Source organism: Argopecten irradians, chromosome 9 (genome assembly GCF_041381155.1).
Source record: "Argopecten irradians isolate NY chromosome 9, Ai_NY, whole genome shotgun sequence".
NCBI lineage: Eukaryota > Metazoa > Mollusca > Bivalvia > Pectinida > Pectinidae > Argopecten > Argopecten irradians.
This window is the reverse complement of record NC_091142.1, coordinates 39,390,326-39,413,736: the sequence shown is the minus strand read 5'-3', so window position 1 is coordinate 39,413,736 and position 23,411 is coordinate 39,390,326. Positions and strand designations below refer to the sequence as shown.

General features: G+C 35.8%; 1 protein-coding gene across 8 annotated transcripts in view; it reads right to left on the bottom strand.

Annotated features, from left to right (window-relative positions):
* Positions 1 to 23,411, bottom strand: part of LOC138332299 (leucine-rich repeat-containing protein 74B-like) — an 82,660-nt gene that overhangs the window by 29,771 nt on the left and 29,478 nt on the right. The window contains exon 1 of one of the 8 annotated variants that reach the window (XM_069280337.1): positions 5,352 to 5,793. The exons of the other annotated variants lie outside the window; for them this stretch is intronic. Coding sequence (XP_069136438.1) covers positions 5,352 to 5,408 — 57 coding nt within the window. The 5' untranslated portion in view covers positions 5,409 to 5,793. Of the gene's footprint in view, positions 1 to 5,351; positions 5,794 to 23,411 lie in introns of those variants that run through there. 8 annotated transcript variants of the gene reach the window in all.

Sequence of the window (23,411 nt, the reverse complement as noted above, 5' to 3'; positions counted from 1 at the left end):
TTGTCATAAAATTGGCAAGCACTATATATCCAAATCCTGTTAAATTAACTCATTCATAATGAACTCTTCTCTAGCCTTTGAAGGAAAAGAGATCATTGATATGTCATCAGGGATGAATTATTAAAAGCCTTTACAGTTAGCAGGGAATACACAAACTTATAAATAGATCATTGATATGTCATCAGGGATGAATTATTAAAAGCCTTTAAAGTACAGTTAGCAGGGAATACACAAACTTGTAAATAGAGATGTTGTGTTTTAGGGTCACAGACGTGGAATAAAGACAGAGTAAAATATTGAAGTATTTAAATAGGTTGGTCAATAGTGACCAAGTAACTCAATCAGTTATGTCAGGCTACTCATGTTCAAGGGTTCTGGGTTCAATATCTCTTTTCTTGTTTCATGACAATCAGTTCCTCAGCATTTTTTTTAATTTACAGGAAAAAATATGACTGATAAGTAGCCATCTTGGATTTTAACACTTTTACAGAAAGTTAATTTGAGATTTGACTCTTTAATTGATTCTGTTGTCAAGCTTTTCAGTCAGAAGACATTTGGTCACCTAGTTGTTATTGAGAATGTCTGTCATCAGTATGAACCCTTTCTCTGAACCTGAGAATGTCTGTCATCAGTATGAACGCTTTCTCTGAACCTGAGAATGTCTGTCATCAGTATGAACCTTTCTCTGAACCTGAGAATGTCTGTCATCAGTATGAACCCTTCTCTGAACCTGAGATGCTCATCTCCTCTCTGAACCTGAGAATGTCTTGTCATCAGTATGAACCCTTTCTCTGAACCTGAGAATGTCTGTCATCAGTATGAACCCTTTCTCTGAACCTGAGAATGTCTGTCATCAGTATGAACCCTTTCTCTGAACCTGAGAATGTCTTGTCATCAGTATGAACGCTTTCTCTGAACCTGAGAATGTCTTGTCATCAGTATGAACCCTTTCTCTGAACCTGAGAATGTCTGTCATCAGTATGAACGCTTTCTCTGAACCTGAGAATGTCTGTCATCAGTATGAACCCTTTCTCTGAACCTGAGAATGTCTTGTCATCAGTATGAACCCTTTCTCTGAACCTGAGAATGTCTGTCATCAGTATGAACCCTTTCTCTGAACCTGAGAATGTCTGTCATCAGTATGAACGCTTTCTCTGAACCTGAGAATGTCTTGTCATCAGTATGAACCCTTTCTCTGAACCTGAGAATGTCTTGTCATCAGTATGAACCCTTTCTCTGAACCTGAGAATGTCTGTCATCAGTATGAACCCTTTCTCTGAACCTGAGAATGTCTTGTCATCAGTATGAACCCTTTCTCTGAACCTGAGAATGTCTTGTCATCAGTATGAACCCTTTCTCTGAACCTGAGAATGTCTTGTCATCAGTATGAACGCTTTCTCTGAACCTGAGAATGTCTTGTCATCAGTATAACGCTTTCTCTGAACCTGAGAATGTCTTGTCATCAGTATGAACCCTTTCTCTGAACCTGAGAAAGTCTGTCATCAGTATGAACACTTTCTCTGAACCTGAGAAAGTCTGTCATCAGTATGAACACTTTCTCTGAACCTGAGAATGTCTTGTCATCAGTATGAACGCTTTCTCTGAACCTGAGAATGTCTTGTCATCAGTATGAACGCTTTCTCTGAACCTGAGAATGTCTTGTCATCAGTATGAACGCTTTCTCTGAACCTGAGAATGTCTTGTCATCATTATGAACCCTTTCTCTGAACCTGAGAATGTCTTGTCATCAGTATGAACGCTTTCTCTGAACCTGAGAATGTCTTGTCATCATTATGAACCCTTTCTCTGAACCTGAGAATGTCTTGTCATCAGTATGAACCCTTTCTCTGAACCTGAAAATGTCTATCATCAGTATGAACGCTTTCTCTGAACCTGAGAATGTCTTGTCATCAGTATGAACGCTTTCTCTGAACCTGAGAATGTCTTGTCATCAGTATGAACGCTTTCTCTGAACCTGAGAATGTCTTGTCATCAGTACAAATGCTTTCTCTGAACCTGAGAATGTCTTGTCATCAGTATGAACGCTTTCTCTGAACCTGAGAATGTCTTGTCATCAGTATGAACGCTTTCTCTGAACCTGAGAATGTCTTGTCATCAGTATGAACGCTTTCTCTGAACCTGAGAATGTCTGTCATCAGTATGAACCCTTTCTCTGAACCTGAGAATGTCTTGTCATCAGTATGAACGCTTTCTCTGAACCTGAGAATGTCTTGTCATCAGTATGAACGCTTTCTCTGAACCTGAGAATGTCTTGTCATCAGTATGAACGCTTTCTCTGAACCTGAGAATGTCTTGTCATCAGTATGAACGCTTTCTCTGAACCTGAGAATGTCTTGTCATCAGTATGAACCCTTTCTCTGAACCTGAGAATGTCTTGTCATCAGTATGAACCCTTTCTCTGAACCTGAGAATGTCTTGTCATCAGTATGAACGCTTTCTCTGAACCTGAGAATGTCTTGTCATCAGTATGAACCCTTTCTCTGAACCTGAGAAATGTCTTGTCATCAGTATGAACGCTTTCTCTGAACCTGAGAATGTCTTGTCATCAGTATGAACCTTTCTCTGAACCTGAGAATGTCTTGTCATCAGTATGAACGCTTTCTCTGAACCTGAGAATGTCTTGTCATCAGTATGAACGCTTTCTCTGAACCTGAGAATGTCTTGTCATCAGTATGAACGCTTTCTCTGAACCTGAGAATGTCTTGTCATCAGTATGAACGCTTTCTCTGAACCTGAGAATGTCTGTCATCAGTATGAACCCTTTCTCTGAACCTGAGAATGTCTTGTCATCAGTATGAACACTTTCTCTGAACCTGAGAATGTCTTGTCATCAGTATGAACACTTTCTCTGAACCTGAGAATGTCTTGTCATCAGTATGAACACTTTCTCTGAACCTGAGAATGTCTTGTCATCAGTATGAACGCTTTCTCTGAACCTGAGAATGTCTTGTCATCAATATGAACACTTTCTCTGAACCTGAGAATGTCTTGTCATCAGTATGAACGCTTTCTCTGAACCTGAGAATGTCTTGTCATCAGTATGAACGCTTTCTCTGAACCTGAGAATGTCTTGTCATCAGTATGAACGCTTTCTCTGAACCTGAGAATGTCTTGTCATCAGTATGAACGCTTTCTCTGAACCTGAGAATGTCTTGTCATCAGTATGAACGCTTTTGTCTTGTCATCAGTATGAACGCTTTCTCTGAACCTGAGAATGTCTTGTCATCAGTATGAACGCTTTCTCTGAACCTGACAATGTCTTGTCATCAGTATGAACGCTTTCTCTGAACCTGAGAATGTCTTGTCATCAGTATGAACGCTTTCTCTGAACTTGAGAATGTCTGTCATCAGTATGAACGCTTTTTCTGAACCTGAGAATGTCTGTCATCAGTATTAACACTTTCTCTGAACCTGAGAATGTCTTGTCATCAGTATGAATGCTTTCTCTGAACCTGAGAATGTCTTGTCATCAGTACAAACGCTTTTTCTGAACCTGAGAATGTCTTGTCATCAGTATGAACGCTTTCTCTGAACCTGAGAATGTCTGTCATCAGTACAAATGCTTTCTCTGAACCTGAGAATGTCTTGTCATCATTATGAACCCTTTCTCTGAACCTGAGAATGTCTTGTCATCAGTATGAACGCTTTCTCTGAACCTGAGAATGTCTTGTCATCAGTACAAACGCTTTCTCTGACCCTGAAGTTTGTTAGCAATACCCTATATACACATCTCTAGTACTTCAAACAAATACCAAGTATAGCTGTGTCAATACCAGAATATTTAACACTGTTACAACAAATACAATACATCGAAAGGAATGTGTCCTACCCATACTAAAGACAATTCCCTCTCTGTTAACACAGATATTGATATTAGCTCAATTTGGGAAATACCATTGGAAATTAAATCTTCTCATCAGATAATCTATATCTAAATATTTTCCATGTTTTACTTTTTGAATTGTTCTTATACTTAATTAAAGTCAAGGTAAACTAGTGCTGCAAATGGCTTTATTTATTTCCAAGGTCAACTCTATTTGGGCTCTTTTAAGAAAAGAAATCTTCTCAGAAGATCTTCCAGCTTATAAATGGAAAAGCTTCAAGAAAAAGAAAAGCTACAAATAAAGTGATCAGAAGTTGTATTCCAGATGTACAAGAGGGCAAATTGAGTTAGGCTCCAATATCATGATACACATTGCTGCAATGGCTTTAGTCATTTCTGTAGAACATACCAACAATGGTCGACTGTCTACTTTTTGCATGTCACATTATTTATGATGATTCAACATCACAATCTCCAATCCAAGTCTGTAATCATTATGTGTTGATTACAAAATAAGTTGATAATTACAAATCAATAGACATTATTACTAGATATTTATTTAGTCTGTTTGGATCATTACTCACTACATCAGATTGTCTGATGCGAGACTAGGGTGACATTTTACAGAACACCAGCATTGATTCCCTGACCTTTCATACAGCACCAGATAAAATAATTAGTCTTGATGTAAAAATTATACGGTATGCTTCATTGAATGATCAAAGAATCAAGAATTGTCTCGAAGAAGACATTTTAAGCGACTGTATTGATTTATAAATGTGCAACAAGTTCAGGACCTTCTAGATGTGATTTGCAGCACAACATTAGCCCATTGCAGAATGTTCTACCAAAGTTCATGTTTTGTCGCTTTGCAACAGTGGAACTGAGTAATAAGCTTGCACTTCAGATATTGCAAAATGATTAAACATATTCTAATGCATTCAGATTGTCATAAACATATTCTAAAGCTATACACATACAATATTCTAAACATTCTCTATAGTTATGTTGACAATGAACATACTAATCAGGTTTTAGAATTTTTAGATTGTTTTTAAAGAATCTCTGTTGTAACAATACCCTTAAAGGGATCCTTCAATAACACTCCTTAACAATTAAGATGATTGGGACATGCTTGAAATTGTATAACTAGGATTATATTGTCTGAAACAGTTTCATCAGTTCCATCAGAGAGTTCTCTGAATGAATTCTAGATGTCCTAAGTAATTCAAGTAAAGTGTATCAAAGAATGTCCTTGAACATATTAAATTGGTTTATCTATACATATATGTCTTTTAAATAAGCTATTGTAGGATATTACATAATGATGACATAGTAAGTGATCATCTCATATAATTTTTTTTTTTTTATATTTACTTAGAAGTGATTAAAATGAAAGTAGAAATTCTCCTGCTTCTATAGGGATACTAAGAGATGTGACATCCCTCTCACTGTTTCATTAAACTTCTACCAAGGTATTTCCCTGTAATCAGAGCGATTGTCTTACCTTGCTGGTACACACATACTTGTGTCTGGCGTTCAAATCTATGGCTGGAGTGGACATTGCTTGGATATGTTATCTCCTTACAGATATATATCACACAGAGTTCATCTTCAATATCCTTCACCAGTTCAACAAACAGTGAATAACATCAGACTTTTTGCCATCAATGATAGAAGAATATCTATAATAATTCATAGTTTTAATCATTTACTTTGTCATCCATTGACAAAAAATCATCAAGCGAACAATCAGCTGCCGTTCCTTCTTCTTTGAGTGTGTCTGACACCGCTTTGTATCACTAAGGTAATCCAACTGCATTTTAATGTAGAAGGTAATGACATTGTATATATATAGAAACTCAATCCTATGAATGATTAATAATTCAAAATTCATTAAGACATATTGTTTTACGATCATTGATGATATTTTTGCAAACACTTCAGAAAAAACGTGAGTGAAAAAACTCTCAAAACACAAATAAATTCCTGACAGCAGCTTTATCCAACTTTCAGAAAATAACTTGTTTCAACAGCTGAGTTATGTCTTTGAGAACAAATATCACACCTCATAAAATATCAGAAACACCAAGGAACTGTTCCAGTTATCAGACGACATAAGATTAAGCCAGAGAAATGTAACTGCCTCTGTCAAAGGTTGATCTGAAGTCCTTCACAAACCATAATGACTTTTGTTAACAATAGACATTGTCTGCGTACCACGAACCACAACACGACAAATCTATAACTGGAACCGAGAGACTAACCACCATCTCTGTCACCTGATACCTAGGACTGGTACCAAGTCAGTCTGGCACACACCTGCAGATACCTGGTCATCATACTACCTCAGGTCACCACGGTTACGGTAACATTGCCACTAACATTAGCAAAGAAGGCAAATATTGCCTCCTCTAATCTGTTTAATGTATCATTAAATACCGATCAGAGATGCAGCTGGATGTTCATAAATACACACGACACACTAATCCAATTCATGCACATGGATATTCCAACAAGGTACTAAAACTTCTCCCATGTGTATGAGTTGGAATGAGAAATACTGCCATGAATTGGCTATATAAATGATAAACCAGAAAATCCTGAATCGGGTAGATTTGATGTTAACTGTGTAATGGGTTGAAATTACATGATTATTCAGGATTTATCATGATCAACTGGAAATGTACCAACTTAAATGCAATAAGGTTAACTTTTATCTTTTAACAACATCAGCTTTTTATACTTTTGGAGACTTAGGAAATGAGGTTAATTATTTCTTCTGTTAAACTATCTTAAGAAAATCTTTTATGACCGAGCCACATTGTGGTCCAAAATCTTTCATCAAAATCTCTCTGACTTACGAGGCTGAATTACAATACTTCACAACCAGTCCTAGCCAATGACTGAAAACATAAAAGTTATACAAACAATCAAAATAAACAAATCACCCTTCGATGATTGAAACATGCTTAAAACAACCTGCAAATAGGTTCAAACTATATATCACAGCAAATAGTGCATAATGATATGTAGATGAACATCGTTTTCAGACCAAATGAATTCAAACCCTAGCTCCTCCATACAAGCTCCTCCATACAAACCCAACATTTCATTAAATCCGTTAATATCCAAGATACGACTGAAACATTCACCCTGAGGTGATATATGTACAATATTTATCCTTTTTGCAGTTCTTTGTGACAACATACCACAGTATTACAATACAATTTCAGTCATTTGACAGTTGCGTTGTGTGACAATACACTACAATAGCGAGAGGTGGTACTAGACACAGGCGCTAGAGTGGAGAGTGTTTAAACCTATTATGAGGGAGATATTGGACATTTGTAAATATTATCAGGAATTGTTCCCATCAACCACCGAGGTGATGAATTATGATGGCCTTTATCTCACTCTGCTCATATTTACCTGGGCGACGACAACGCTGCACCCGCTCACTTCCCCTTTACCAGGTGCCCCCATTAGGTAAACATTCACAAATTTTGATAGCCAAAATTGTATATTTGCATTGAACAGCAAATTAAAAACATCACTAAAATTTGGTCTGATAACTTTTGTCTCTGCAACATGTGTGAATCTAGAGTTTCAACTAAGTGGGAGATAACTTAGTATTAGAATTCTGCTGACAAAATCAAGAAATCAGGTGGCCAGTCTATGACAGTACATGTACTTTATGAAATAGTCCTCATTTTAGTTCAACTATCTTTATTTTTTTTCAAATAAGAATACCAGTACAATAAAAGTACATTTCAACCTGCCTTAATGGCCAGTCTGACCACCTCTATATAAAGACCACCTCTATATTAGGACTGCTTTATTGTAGTCCAAAAACGATCCATTTTAAATTAATTTGACCTGTGTTTGAAGACAACTTGACTTTAAAGATCATTTTTCTTGTTTCATTTGGTGGCCTTTATATACAGGTTTGACTGCATATAGTATTGTCATAATACAATCCTATATAAAATCATTATGAATTTTTAAATTATTGATCATTTTATTGATTTTCTGTATAATCAACAGATATGATAAATCATTCGAATACAATGCATGGCTGTCAATGGCTGTTAAATGTAAAGAAAAAAATACAATGCAACTATTTTATCCCATAAATTCCATATCATATCACTATGATCCTATTATCATTTAACTTTTTATTTATTTTCAGCGACAATATGATCCATCAAATGAAAGCAATACAACTATTTTACCACATAAATGATCTTTCATTATAGAAAAGGAAAGGTAGCAGAGCTAATTCTTAACTCAATATCTATTAAACCTCCAGACAGAATAAAACATTTTACTATGATCAACATTTAAGGACACTTGCACTAGAAGTTTACTTCCTAACTAATAAGTTTGTATAGGAGAATGTAATACCACATACTGCCAAACACTTAGCAACAGTAAAGACAAGCGAGGAGGTAACTGGGCAGAATGGGGTGAATAAATACCAGATATTGTACATCACTGTAAGTCTTTGTTACTGCTGATCTATACAACTCACACCATCGACCAGAATTGATCCAAATGTCTTGCCCCACAGGTAAACATATATATTTTCACCATCAAAGAAGCTGTCAGATCAATGCCAGTATACTTTACACCAATTAAATGTAATATTGGAGTTAGGTCAATATTACATATATTATGTGGCTGGGAATGAGGTAATCACGCTGGACTTACAGATCTCACGTCCAATGATAAAGTGTTCATGTAGGCTTTAAACTTCTCACAAATAAATAACTTTCACCGTTGCCAATAAGGTACAGAAAGCAATACATATTTCTTGATTGGTTATATAATAATATGTAATTGAACGTCCTACCAGGTATTAACAGCTAAGATCATTAAAAGACAACTCCCCCTGTATACGAGGCGTCATGAGTGTCAATGTCTGTATTTTGGGAGGCTGTGGTATGTTTATGTTGTGTCTCCTTGCTTTAGTGTGTTTTGGGAGGCTGTGGTATGTTTATGTTGTGTCTCCTTGCTATAGTGTGTTTTGGGAGGCTGTGGTATGTTTATGTTGTGTCTCCTTGCTATAGTGTGTTTTGGGAGGCTGTGGTATGTTTATGTTGTGTCTCCTTGCTAAAGTGCGTTTTGGGAGGCTGTGGTATGTTTATGTTGTGTCTCCTTGCTTTAGTGTGTTTTGGGAGGCTGTGGTATGTTTATGTTGTGTCTCCCTGCTATAGTGTGTTTTGGGAAGCTGTGGTATGTTTATGTTGTGTCTCCTTGCTATAGTGTGTTTTGGGAGGCTGTGGTATGTTTATGTTGTGTCTCCTTGCTATAGTGTGTTTTGGGAGGCTGTGGTATGTTTATGTTGTGTCTCCTTGCTTTAGTGTGTTTTGGGAGGCTGTGGTATGTTTATGTTGTGTCTCCTTGCTATAGTGTGTTTTGGGAGGCTGTGGTATGTTTATGTTGTGTCTCCTTGCTATAGTGTGTTTTGGGAGGCTGTGGTATGTTTATGTTGTGTCTCCTTGCTTTAGTGTGTTTTGGGAGGCTGTGGTATGTTTATGTTGTGTCTCCTTGCTATAGTGTGTTTTGGGAGGCTGTGGTATGTTTATGTTGTGTCTCCTTGCTATAGTGTGTTTTGGGAGGCTGTGGTATGTTTATGTTGTGTCTCCTTGCTATAGTGTGTTTTGGGAGGCTGTGGTATGTTTATGTTGTGTCTCCTTGCTATAGTGTGTTTTGGGAGGCTGTGATATGTTTATGTTGTGTCTCCTTGCTATAGTGTGTTTTGGGAGGCTGTGGTATGTTTATGTTGTGTCTCCTTGCTTTAGTGTGTTTCGGGAGGCTGTGATATGTTTATGTTGTGTCTCCTTGCTGAAGTGGAACTCTTGCTTCTTTTATAGTCTTATCCCACTGAAGTGCAATATCAATGCAGGAATATCAAAAGAAAGCATGTGTCATATGAACACATTTCAGGAAATGTCATTAAAAACTTGAAATCTATATATAATGGTCACACCTCCGTGTGGAATCAGGACAGAAATCACATGGTAAGATTGGGGTTCAAACTAGGACCTGCTGATCTGTGAACAATTAAGCTCTCAGGTCACTGGTAAATGACACTGTCTAGTTCTGCTGCAAAGAAATAAATGTACATCTGTATGATTATAATGGGCAAATATCCCAGTCAGTTATCATTGACAAATTTTACCAAAAAACCTTGGAAGATAAAAAATATTTCACAAATTGTCAATATTACAATAAAAACAGTCAAAGCAATACAATGGTTTTAAGAAAGCACCTGCCAAAAAATTCTATCATTTGAGTATAATTAATCCTATTCAGCGATGGCGACATCATATTATCTTTTTTTTATTGACTGTGTGACATTACAAGAACTAGAAGTTATACTAACTATACATAGCAAAGCTGCCATATTAACGATAAGCAAACTCTCAAGGCCATTCAGTCAGAGTGAATATGTTCACTTATTAGTTGGTATAAGAGTATAAGAATGGACACAAACCCATGATCCATATAAAGGAATAACAGACCATAGTTTTAGGTAATGTTTCAATGTCCCTTTTTTGTTGATTTGATTTTGTTTACTCTGACAGAAACATAAAAAGCCTGTAAATCTACCATATTCATAATTGATTATTTTCCTTATCATCAATTATCTATACAAACTATGAAAATATGGCCTAATATTAACATAAACTTTAAGCCACAATGCCATGTTGGGTAGAAAATATATTGGGGGGAAAAAACATCACAAAACACACCAATACAACCATCTATTGAACATATATGTTCAGTAAATAAATGTATCTTTTTATGAGCAATATGATAGAAATTGTATCAACGATGTTTTAAAAACGCCTTTTGTGCCAAGTTAGACTGGCACTTGATCACTTGCAGGAAATCATTGTTAATGTATGTATGATACACAATTACATATAAAGTACTATACAGACATTAAACACTAAGGATATAGGGTAAGTGGTCTGAAGTGAATCTTTTACCAAACTCTGACCAAACTTACAAACAATAACAGATGATAGTCTAACCATGTGATCAATCTCTCTCTATATACTGATAACATACAAATAAGGTTCAATATAAGATAAAGTTAAAAATCTCTCTGAATACCCTAAAACTCTCTCTGAATATCCTAAAACTCTCTGAATACCCTAAAACTCTCTCCTGAATATCCTAGATCTCTCTCTCTCTGAATACCCTAAAACTCTCTCTGAATATCCTAAAACTCTCTCTGAATATCCTAAAACTCTCTCTGAGTACCCTAAAACTCTCTCTGAATATCCTAAAACTTTCTCTGAATATCCTAAATCTCTCAATGAATATCCTAAATCTATCACTGAATATCTTAAAACTCTCTCTGAATATCTTTAAACTCTCTCTGTATACCCTAAATCTCTCTCTGAATATCCTTAAAACTCTCTCTGTATACCCTAAAACTCTCTTTGAATATCCTAAAACTCTCTCTGTATACCCTAAAACTCTCTGAATATCTTAAAACTCTCTGCATATCCTAAAACTCTCTATGAATATCCTAAATATCTCTCGGAATATTTTAACTTAAAAACATTGGAGCTTGTAAAAGACATAAACTTATAATTTTCTCTACACTTCCTAATAATAAAAAACGGTTAATATAAGAGATGATATAAGAGTTAATATAAGAGATGATATAAGAGTTAATATAAAAGATGATATAAGAGTTAATATAAGAGATAAGAGATGATATAAGAGTTAATATAAGAGATGATATAAGAGTTAATATAAGAGATGATATAAGAGTTAATATAAGAGATGATATAAGAGTTAATATTAGAGATGATATAAGTGTTAATATATGAGATGACATATGAAATAATATATGAGATGACATATGAAATAATATAAGAGATGACATATGAAATAATATATGAGACAATATAAGAGATAATATAAGACATGATCCCATATATCTCTCCTCATTTCCTTATCATAAACAATAGACAATATAAGATAATATAAGAGATGTTAAAGAGATGATATAAGAGATACTAGAGATAGTAAAAGACATAATAGAGATGATAATAATAGAAATATGTAAGAGATAGTCCTATTAATCTCTCCCCATTTCCTAATAATAAACAAGAAACAATATAAGAGATGATATAAGAAATGATATAAGAGACAATAAAAGTGTAAGAGATAATATAAAAGATAATATAGAGATAATATTAAATAGATAATATAAAAGATAGTATAGAGATAATATAAGAGATAATCTTACAGCCCTCCTACAGAATCTGTGCTGGCTTGTGACATAAATCCCTGACATCTTGACTCAGCCTTGCCAAGGAGCAATAGTGTTCACGGCGAGAAGCATTAACCTCTACTGACTAAAGAAAGTGTCGATGAGGAGCTTTTTAAAAAATGTTTTATAATCTACAGCTGCCACGACCTACTGTTTCAGATCCATATCTAAAAGACAGATAGTCCTTCAGGTTACTTATAATATTTTATTCGGCACTTGAGGTATTGACAGAGAGGTGAGACCATTAGCGTTCAAACATCTCCACAGTAGGAATAGCAATCTCTCATATTCACCCGACAGTAAAAATGTCACGTCTACATTCCCTACTGTTACGACATAAAAAAAACTTGTACATTTAAAGTGTGAAGTAAATATCCCTGACTTCCATCTCATCAGTCATCTTTTTATCATCAAGTTAAATCAAATCAAACTTAACAAATTTCATATCATCAATTATTTGGTGATTTAATTCTTCAATGAAGACTTGGCTTATATTAAATTTGTTGCTTGGAAAACTTCTCAAGATCAATGATCTTTTTCAAAATCAATTAATGTCACCATGCAAGCTTAAATGAACAGTTCCTCAACCCTGATGCCAGTGCTTTTTAATGCCAAAATCAATTACGATAAAGAATGTATTGAAAATTTGTTCACAAGGTAGAAAGCATTTGCATCGGAATGTCAGCCACAGAACCTACCTTTAGTTTAGATTTGCCATAATGTGGGCGCCGTCTCATCACCACTATCCGATCAGTCTTTATATCCACTAATTTATCCATACCAAAATACTTCAGTTTTAACTCATTTCATCACAGCTCGATAGAATTCTTGGTTTTTTTCTCCCTCTAATCCTTCAAAATTTCAAAAAATCATCAAATCTGAACTATCTACATCTCTTTGGTTACCAATTGCTTGACTGTAGGTTGCCATAATAGGAAATTCAGTTTACTGAATTAATCGTTACATCACTGATCAGGTTCAGACACATGGAAAGAATCTGTGTCAGTACCAATCCTAATGTTAATATAGTCCGGCAGTGGTGCAGAAAATTAATAAAATCCATCAAAATATTCATTAATTTTCCACTAAATGTATTTTTTCTAACTGACAGACATTAAACAATAAGTGTTTGTGTGCGATCAGTGATAAACTGGTACTCTATGTTTGTGATGGATCCGATCTACCAATAACACAAACAATAGGCTATTGTTCTCCACCCATTATCACTTGGTACACTCACAGTTAATGGAATCTCTGTCACAGTTAGACATTTCAATAACGCTGTATATAACAAGTCCAAAACAATTTGTCCAGTAGGGCTGTATCACACCAGTCACCCATGGAGGTTAACTGGTGCGGAAAAATGTTTATAAGCTGTCATAAAATATAACCCTGTGGTGTAATAGAGAGGTGCTAAAAAGATCAGTATATAAGGAGATACTGACCTTAGAATGATGTGAAAACTTAGCCCCCCTAGACAACGTTAATCATCATCTATCCCCAAGTATGGAAATCTCTATCTACGAACACCGAGAATGGAAATCTCTATGATACCGTAGTACCGAAATCTCTACCTACGATCACTGAGAATGGAAATCTCTATGATACCGGAGTACGGAAATCTCTATCTTTATCAATGAATTATAGGAAGCTGCACAAAAAACTCTTTGAATAGATATATAAAGGAAAAGTTCATTAAATTATCAATTTCATGAAAAAGACTTTATGATACGAAATGGTCTGATTAAAATTCTATTGGGGAAGTATACATTGATTAATAACAAATTATGATCATGTGGGTTCTAAGTTCAAGCTAATGAGTTTTGCTTTGAAATGATATAGGCCACTAGCATGCACGTCTCTCTAATACTAAAATTAATATATAACTATGATCAGAAAACATATCAGAACTCAGGTACTCATTTTCTACATAATCAGTTGAAAGAAATGTTATTTCCTCTGATCAATTTGTATCGAATCTACTGTATTTTGCATTCACTTATTCAACTAATCAAATCTAGCCTCCAGTAAATGATGAAAATTAGGTGGGGGTCTTACGGAGTCACGGAGGAAATTAGCTTCATTGATTGACAAAAACACATTACCTTTGATTACCATGAAGACCATTACTGTTTCTCTTTGAAAAACTATGACTGACTATAAGACATAAATGTTTCGCATCTCTATATCAAACTGAGGCACACTGTACCCACCCCATTTTAATGCAGGGTTATAGGTAAAAGGTGAAGGCTCCAAAAGAAATCTGACTAAAAAAATCATCACCAATTTCAAAGCCTTCCAAGGGTGTTAAAAGAGAAGTCAAATTTCAAAAGTGAACATTACAAACTGTACTAGAAATTCATAATGAGCTAAAACATCATGTCCACGACCACCATGGCCTGTAACTGCCACACACACACAATTTTTAATTGGTCCCTTCTGTAGGAAAACTCTTATAAATCTATATTCCTTATTGATCTTTTGCCAAAAATTTTGTACGCCTTCAAACATATTCAAACTGCTACAACTGTTGATAGGTTTGTAGCAAGATTGGGCTGAGTCAAAATCAGTGACCAGGTAGCCCAGTGATAGAGTATTCCACTACTGATCGGAGGTCCCGAGTTCGAATCTCAGTCTGGTCACTACAATTCTCCTCTCCTGTTATAAAATTGGCGCCCAATGCCGCTACATGATTATAAGCAATAACCATTTTGAACTGCATGGCCCATGGCAATTAGAGAGGAACATACAAAAGCCAGAATTAGGACTCGAACCTCAGACCTTCTGATTTTAGACAATATAACCATAGAGCTATTCCTGAAGATTCAGAGTCAGGGAACATTGTATTTCTATATGGTTCCACTGCCTCAATATTGTTCCATCAATTAGGTAGTTTCGGTGATTCTTAACACGATCTGAATGACACTTTGTTTGGATAACAGCCTCAGTAACTATCAACTACATGTAATTATCAAAAACTCAGCAACATTTTAGGTAACATTTTATTTAACATCTTGCCCAAACAAAATCATGCTACATAATATACTCCCTTTGTAAGGAACAAAAGCAAAACAACAATAATGAATTGTCCAAACATTAACAAAATTACACAAATTGGCTTAAATTAAGTAGGACATTCCAATTTCACCAAAATAGAGCAAATTTTTAAATATGGATTGACATGCCAATCGAGTTGCCAGTATTATAACGGATTGATTGATAGATATTCCAACTTTCATTGTTGGTCTGATTTTCAAAATTTAAATCAATCAGCTTCCTTCCAATTATCTACATTAACGTGATAAAGTTTCTAGTAATGCATTACAGCAACATATTGCATACCAGCTATACTTTTTCATGTGGTATAAATATGTCAAGGTCTATTTAATCTATTCACCACTGGGATTTTGTAATGGACTGGTCTAGTCTTTGATTAAGAAGAGTCTAAATGTAACTTCAGGGGTTGAAAAGTTAAGGATAAAAAAGATGTGGTGTTATGTCACAATTTAGACAGAAATGTCGATGATTTATGACCTAATTAACCACTAAGCCAATAAAACAAGGTAATTATGGTATAAGTTTTTTGTAGTCCGTAGTTTGACAAAAGGCCCGCACTGCACATCACAAACACATTAACCTGTCTCTGTACTGGTCCTGCTGGGATTTGGTCCACTATTATAATCTGTTACATCCTAATTAGGTACAGGTTGATGTCGTTTACCAGGTAGCTATCATACTGCTTATCTAATTGGGTATACAGGTGTCCTTTACCAGGTAGCTATCATAAATACATAAGGTATAACTTATCATGTGTACATGTTCTCCCTATTTGTATATTGATTCTCCATTTTCTGAACGTACCCTATTATCTACCCCTATAATCTGGATAGCCTGTAATGATAGAGTACAATAAAGGGAAGTAATTCTGATTGATCAGAATGGCTGCACCTTTGATAATCAAAGCTTGTATATCCCCCAAAAAATCTTAAATTTATACCTCAATTCTCATTTTTAAATACATTACATCCATTGATATAATGATCCATAAAAATGATTACCTGGTAAGTAACATTAACAAACTTCAATGAAACATGATTTTCAATTCAGATAAAGGAATTATTTCATTTAATGTATTCATATAAAGCATACATATTCGTTTATATACAATTTATTTACCATACTAAATTCGCTGACATGGCTGTTATAACATGTATAACCTGTTTTTAGGAGCATTCCTTGGTCCCCATGTCTTGTCCTAATTTACTGGTATACCTGTCCAGGTGAGATACAGAATTGTAGTCCTAACACACTGATATAGACGTCCCTGTCCATATGATACCTGTCATTTACCTGGTAACAAACACTATACCAGCCCCTACCATCACCTATCATGTGACACATATATCTTGGCAACGCATGAAAACTTTTTTAAAAGAAGGTTAAAGATGCTCCACCGCCGACAGAGCATAAATGATATTCATCATTTGAACAATAATTGGTGTTTAATCGTGTATATATATGCCTAATTAACACAAAAAATAACATAAAATATTTTATTTCGCCTTTGGTGCATGCGCAATCATTGCTTCATTCTATATAAGATATAGTGCCACGGAATTTTTTCGGGATGCAATTAATTATTTTTCATATTTTTAACTTGAAGTAAAATTAGAAGCTCAAACTTTTCAATGGTGGTAATGGTGTAAAATAAGTAACTTTTGTAACTGAAGAAAATTCAAAATCGTCTGCTCCTGTTTTTGATAGTGAAAAAAATCCATTTGTCAGCGGTGGAGCATCTTTAACAAACTTGTTCTTCACTTTCAAGATTTGAAAAAAAATACTTTAACAAGTATCCAATAGTCCTTAAAATTGTTTTTTTTTTATTCATTTTAAATCAATTGTGACACAAGTTATATAACTTATACAAATCACTTTCAATGGCCTGGATGTAAGTGTGCAAGGGATCTAAGGGTGGGAGGAAACCAGAGTGTCTGGATAATACCCACATAGGACACCAGATTCTAACATGACCTTTTCAAAGCTAAGATAAAGGTCATGGTAAAACGTAAGTGACTTTAACCACTATGCCACCCAACCATCCAAAGGTACCCCGTCTTTAATTATTGCAAGTCTTGTCAAACTGAAGTTTGTAATACCTGTGAAAACTAAGACTGCCTCTCTTGGAAACTAAGGTCTCTAATATCAGCACAAACTTGTAAGATATTGTAAATGAGTAAACACTGTAAAAAAAAAATCAGTAGAAACCGAGACTCCTGATTGGTTGTGTATTACCTAGTGACAGGTAAGGACAATATGGGTCAAACAGGTGAGAGTTTTACACCCCCGTGTTTATATCGGTATGTTGTCGGGTAACGAGCACAACCTCGTATCTACCAGATTACATCACAGCAAACAAATTTCTCTACATAAAACTCAGAAATGACATGTAATGTCATAAACTTAGGAGTTTTCGAGTCAACAAATGTCCCACTAGGGAATATCGACAGCTGTATATATACCCTAAAACGTTGTTGAACACCACTGAATCAAGAGGGCTAGAACTTTGGGCCATAATTGTGTGCCTTGTCCTTGATTTTTATCTCTTATCAAAGCATCTCATAAATTTGTTTAATAGATGTAATACATAAAATTTACAACAAAATAAAGGAGAAGATTTAGCCTTTAAAATGTATACAGCAAGATATACAGAATAAACCTAAGTTATCTAAATAGTGTACAGTAAATAAAATACCAGTCAATAGTATAAATAATGTCTTTAAAAACGATCAATTTTTAAAATTATTTTCTACAGTTCAGTATTGAAAATGTACTTTTCAGGCAATGAGAAATTCTGTTCAGTAAAACCTGTCTATATGGAACACTCAAGGAACAAAGGCAACATAATCTTAATTGGTTGTTAAACATGTGTCAAAAATTACCAAAGTGGTCTTATCAAGCAGGTGGTCATTTTACAAAGGTGATCGCTAAGACAAGTTTCCTTGTATTTTCATATCTTAAAAATGTAAAATATGTATGTATACATGTTGTAGAATATTTAATGCAGTTAGTTAAGTACATAAATAATATTTGATTCATATCAACTTTGAAAATTACTTTAACTACACACATATATCAAGGTGTGTATTGAAATTTAAAATAAAATTGCTCGGTTTCTCCGTATTTAAACAGCACAACAAACATTCCACTCAAGGTGACATGGGCAGACGACAAGATAAAAATCTCTAACCATAATATCATGTTATCTCCGCCTTGTCATTATATCAGCACTAAGGCCGATCATGAACCTCGCACAGTGGATTATCCTTACAAAGGCAGGATCAATGATAAATCGGGGAGAGTGTCTGATGTAAGGTGCAGTCTTGTCACCTCACTTCTTAGACACAGAATATTAGGGTCTGATGTAAGGTGCAGTCTTGTCACCTCACTTCTTACAGACACAGAATATCAGGGTCTGATGTAAGGTGCAGGCTTGTCACCTTACTGACACAGAATATCAGGGTCTGATGTAAGGTGCAGTCTTGTCACCTCACTTATTACTGCCACAGAATATCAGGGTCTGATGTAAGGTGCAGTCTTGTCACCTCACTTATTACTGCCACAGAATATCAGGGTCTGATGTAAGGTGCAGGCTTGTCACCTTACTGCCACAGAATATCAGGGTCTGATGTAAGGTGCAGGCTTGTCACCTTACTGCCACAGAATATCAGGGTCTGATGTAAGGTGCAGGCTTGTCACCTTACTGATACAGAATATCAGGGTCTGATGTAAGGTGCATAGAATATCAGGGTCTGATGTAAGGTGCAGGCTTATCACCTTACTGACACAGAATATCAGGGTCTAATGTAAGGTGCAGGCTTGTCACCTTACTGACACAGAATATCAAGGTCTGATGTAAGGTGCAGGCTTGTCTCCTTACTTCTTACTGACACAGAATATCAGGGTCTGATGTAAGGTGCAGGCTTATCACCTTACTGCCACAGAATATCAGGGTCTGATGTAAGGTGCAGGCTTATCACCTTACTGACACAGAATATCAGGGTCTGATGTAAGGTGCAGGCTTATCACCTTACTGACACAGAATATCAAGATATGATGTAAGGTGCAGGCTTGTCACCTTACTGATACAGAATTTAAGGGTCTGATGTAAGGTGCAGGCTTATCACCTTACTGACACATAATATCAGGGTCTAATGTAAGGTGCAGGCTTGTCACCTTACTGACATAGAATATCAAGGTCTGATGTAAGGTGCAGGCTTGTCACCTTACTGATACAGAATATCAGGGTCTGATGTAAGGTGCAGGCTTGTCACCTTACTGCCACAGAATATCAGGGTCTGATGTAAGGTGCAGGCTTATCACCTTACTGACACAGAATATCAGGGTCTGATGTAAGGTGCAGGCTTGTCACCTTACTGACACAGAATATCAGGGTCTAATGTAAGGTGCAGGCTTGTCACCTTACTGACATAGAATATCAAGGTCTGATGTAAGGTGCAGGCTTGTCACCTTACTGACACAGAATATCAGGGTCTAATGTAAGGAGCAGGCTTGTCACCTTACTGACATAGAATATCAGGGTCTGATGTAAGGTGCAGGCTTGTCACCTTACTGATACAGAATATCAGGGTCTGATGTAAGGTGCAGGCTTGTAACCTCAATTCTTACTGCCACAGAATATCAGGGTCTGATGTAAGGAGCAGGTTTGTCACTTTACTGACATAGAATATCAAGGTCTGATGTAAGGTGCAGGCTTGTCACCTTACTGATACAGAATATCAAGGTCTGATGTAAGGTGCAGGCTTGTCACCTTACTGATACAGAATATCAAGGTCTGATGTAAGGTGCAGGCTTATCACCTTACTGACACAGAATTTAAGGGTCTGATGTAAGGTGCAGGCTTATCACCTTACTGACACAGAATATCAAAGTCTGATGTAAGGTGCAGGCTTGTCACCTTACTGACACAGAATTTAAGGGTCTGATGTAAGGTGCAGGCTTGTCACCTTACTGACACAGAATATCAAGATATGATGTAAGGTGCAGGCTTGTCTCCTTACTTCTTACTGACACAGAATATCAGGGTCTGATGTAAGGTGCAGGCTTGTCACCTTACTTCTTATACTGGCACAGAATATCAGGGTCTGTTGTAAGGTGCAGGCTTGTCACCTTACTTCTTATACTGGCACAGAATATCAGGGTCTGATGTAAGGTGCAGGCTTGTCACCTTACTTCTTATACTGGCACAGAATATTAGGGTCTGATGTAAGGTGCAGGCTTGTCACCTTACTGACACAGAATATCAGGGTCTGATGTAAGGTGCAGGCTTGTCACCTTACTGACACAGAATATCAGGGTCTGATGTAGGGTGCAGGCTTGTCACCTTACAAACTGACACAGTACATCATGTCATATACAATATATTGCAGTTACATAAGTTCACTAATGACATTCAGTTGAGCATTTTCAGATTTAGGTATCAGTCCATGTAATAGGGGTACAGCTTACAGGGCTGATAGGAACATCTAAGTGTCTGTAAGTTACATTATTATTCTAAAAAGAATGATGATAAGAAATTCCAATGACAGCATTTGTACTTATGGCATAGGATAGTTGAGAAAGTTCTGTTAACTTATCAAACAAATTTGGTATTCATCCCCATCCTCATTTCATGGTAAAGGCATACAAATAGAGGATAAGAAATAAAGTTACCATAGAATTTTACAATTCTAATGACAGCATTTATACTTTAGGCGTAAGATAGGTGAAAAAGTTCTGTTAACTCATTAAAAATAAATTTGGTATGCATTTCCTTCCTCATTTCATGGCAAAGGCATACAAATAGATAAATAAAAAAGACTGAAACAAAAACTTAAAATTGATGAAGATTACACCATTGAATCAGCATTTCTTAATTGTGATGTGTTTTCTGTCTGACTGTAGCCATATTAATGCTATCAGACTTCTATTTCTCCAGAGTAAAAATGTCATACAGGTCTGACTGTAGCCATATTATTTGCTATCAGACTTATTTCTATTTCTCCAGAGTAAAAATGTCATACAGGTCTGACTGTCGCCATATTATTTGCTATCAGACTTCTATTTCTCCAGAGTCTTTAAAAATGTCATACAGGTCTGACTGTAGCCATATTAATGCTATCAGACTTCTATTTCTCCAGAGTATAAAAATCATACAGGTCTGACTGTAGCCATATTAATGCTATCAGACTTCTATTTCTCCAGAGTAAATCAAATGTCATACAGGTCTGACTGTCGCCATATTATTTGCTATCAGACTTCTATTTCTCCAGAGTCTTTAAAAATGTCATACAGGTCTGACTGTAGCCATATTAATGCTATCAGACTTCTATTTCTCCAGAGTCTTTAAAAATGTCATACAGGTCTGACTGTAGCCATATTGATGCTATCAGACTTCTATTTCTCCAGAGTCTTTAAAAATGTCATACAGGTCTGACTGTAGCCATATTAATGCTATCAGACTTCTATTTCTCCAGAGTCTTTAAAAATGTCATACAGGTCTGACTGTAGCCATATTAATGCTATCAGACTTCTATTTCTCCAGAGTATAAATGTCATACAGGTCTGACTGTAGCCATATTAATGCTATCAGACTTCTATTTCTCCAGAGTCTTTAAAAATGTCATACAGGTCTGACTGTAGCCATATTAATGCTATCAGACTTCTATTTCTCCAGAGTATAAATGTCATACAGGTCTGACTGTCGCCATGTTATTTGCTATCAGACTTCTATTTCTCCAGAGTCTTTAAAAATGTCATACAGGTCTGACTGTAGCCATATTAATGCTATCAGACTTCTATTTCTCCAGAGTATAAATGTCATACAGGTCTGACTGTAGCCATATTAATGCTATCAGACTTCTATTTCTCCAGAGTATAAATGTCATACAGGTCTGACTGTAGCCATATTAATGCTATCAGACTTCTATTTCTCCAGAGTATAAATGTCATACAGGTCTGACTGTAGCCATATTAATGCTATCAGACTTCTATTTCTCCAGAGTATAAATGTCATACAGGTCTGACTGTAGCCATATTAATGCTATCAGACTTCTATTTCTCCAGAGTCTTTAAAAATGTCATACAGGTCTGACTGTAGCCATATTAATGCTATCAGACTTCTATTTCTCCAGAGTAAAAATGTCATACAGGTCTGACTGTAGCCATATTAATGCTATCAGACTTCTATTTCTCCAGAGTAAAAATGTCATACAGGTCTGACTGTCGCCATATTATTTGCTATCAGACTTCTATTTCTCCAGAGTCTTTAAAAATGTCATACAGGTCTGACTGTAGCCATATTAATGCTATCAGACTTCTATTTCTCCAGAGTAAAAATGTCATACAGGTCTGACTGTCGCCATATTATTTGCTACCAGACTTCTATTTCTCCAGAGTCTTTAAAAATGTCATACAGGTCTGACTGTAGCCATATTAATGCTATCAGACTTCTATTTCTCCAGAGTATAAATGTCATACAGGTCTGACTGTAGCCATATTAATGCTATCAGACTTCTATTTCTCCAGAGTATAAATGTCATACAGGTCTGACTGTCGCCATATTATTTGCTATCAGACTTCTATTTCTCCAGAGTCTTTAAAAATGTCATACAGGTCTGACTGTAGCCATATTAATGCTATCAGACTTCTATTTCTCCAGAGTCTTTAAAAATGTCATACAGGTCTGACTGTAGCCATATTGATGCTATCAGACTTCTATTTCTCCAGAGTCTTTAAAAATGTCATACAGGTCTGACTGTAGCCATATTAATGCTATCAGACTTCTATTTCTCCAGAGTCTTTAAAAATGTCATACAGGTCTGACTGTAGCCATATTAATGCTATCAGACTTCTATTTCTCCAGAGTATAAATGTCATACAGGTCTGACTGTAGCCATATTAATGCTATCAGACTTCTATTTCTCCAGAGTCTTTAAAAATGTCATACAGGTCTGACTGTAGCCATATTAATGCTATCAGACTTCTATTTCTCCAGAGTATAAATGTCATACAGGTCTGACTGTCGCCATGTTATTTGCTATCAGACTTCTATTTCTCCAGAGTCTTTAAAAATGTCATACAGGTCTGACTGTAGCCATATTAATGCTATCAGACTTCTATTTCTCCAGAGTATAAATGTCATACAGGTCTGACTGTAGCCATATTAATGCTATCAGACTTCTATTTCTCCAGAGTAAAAATGTCATA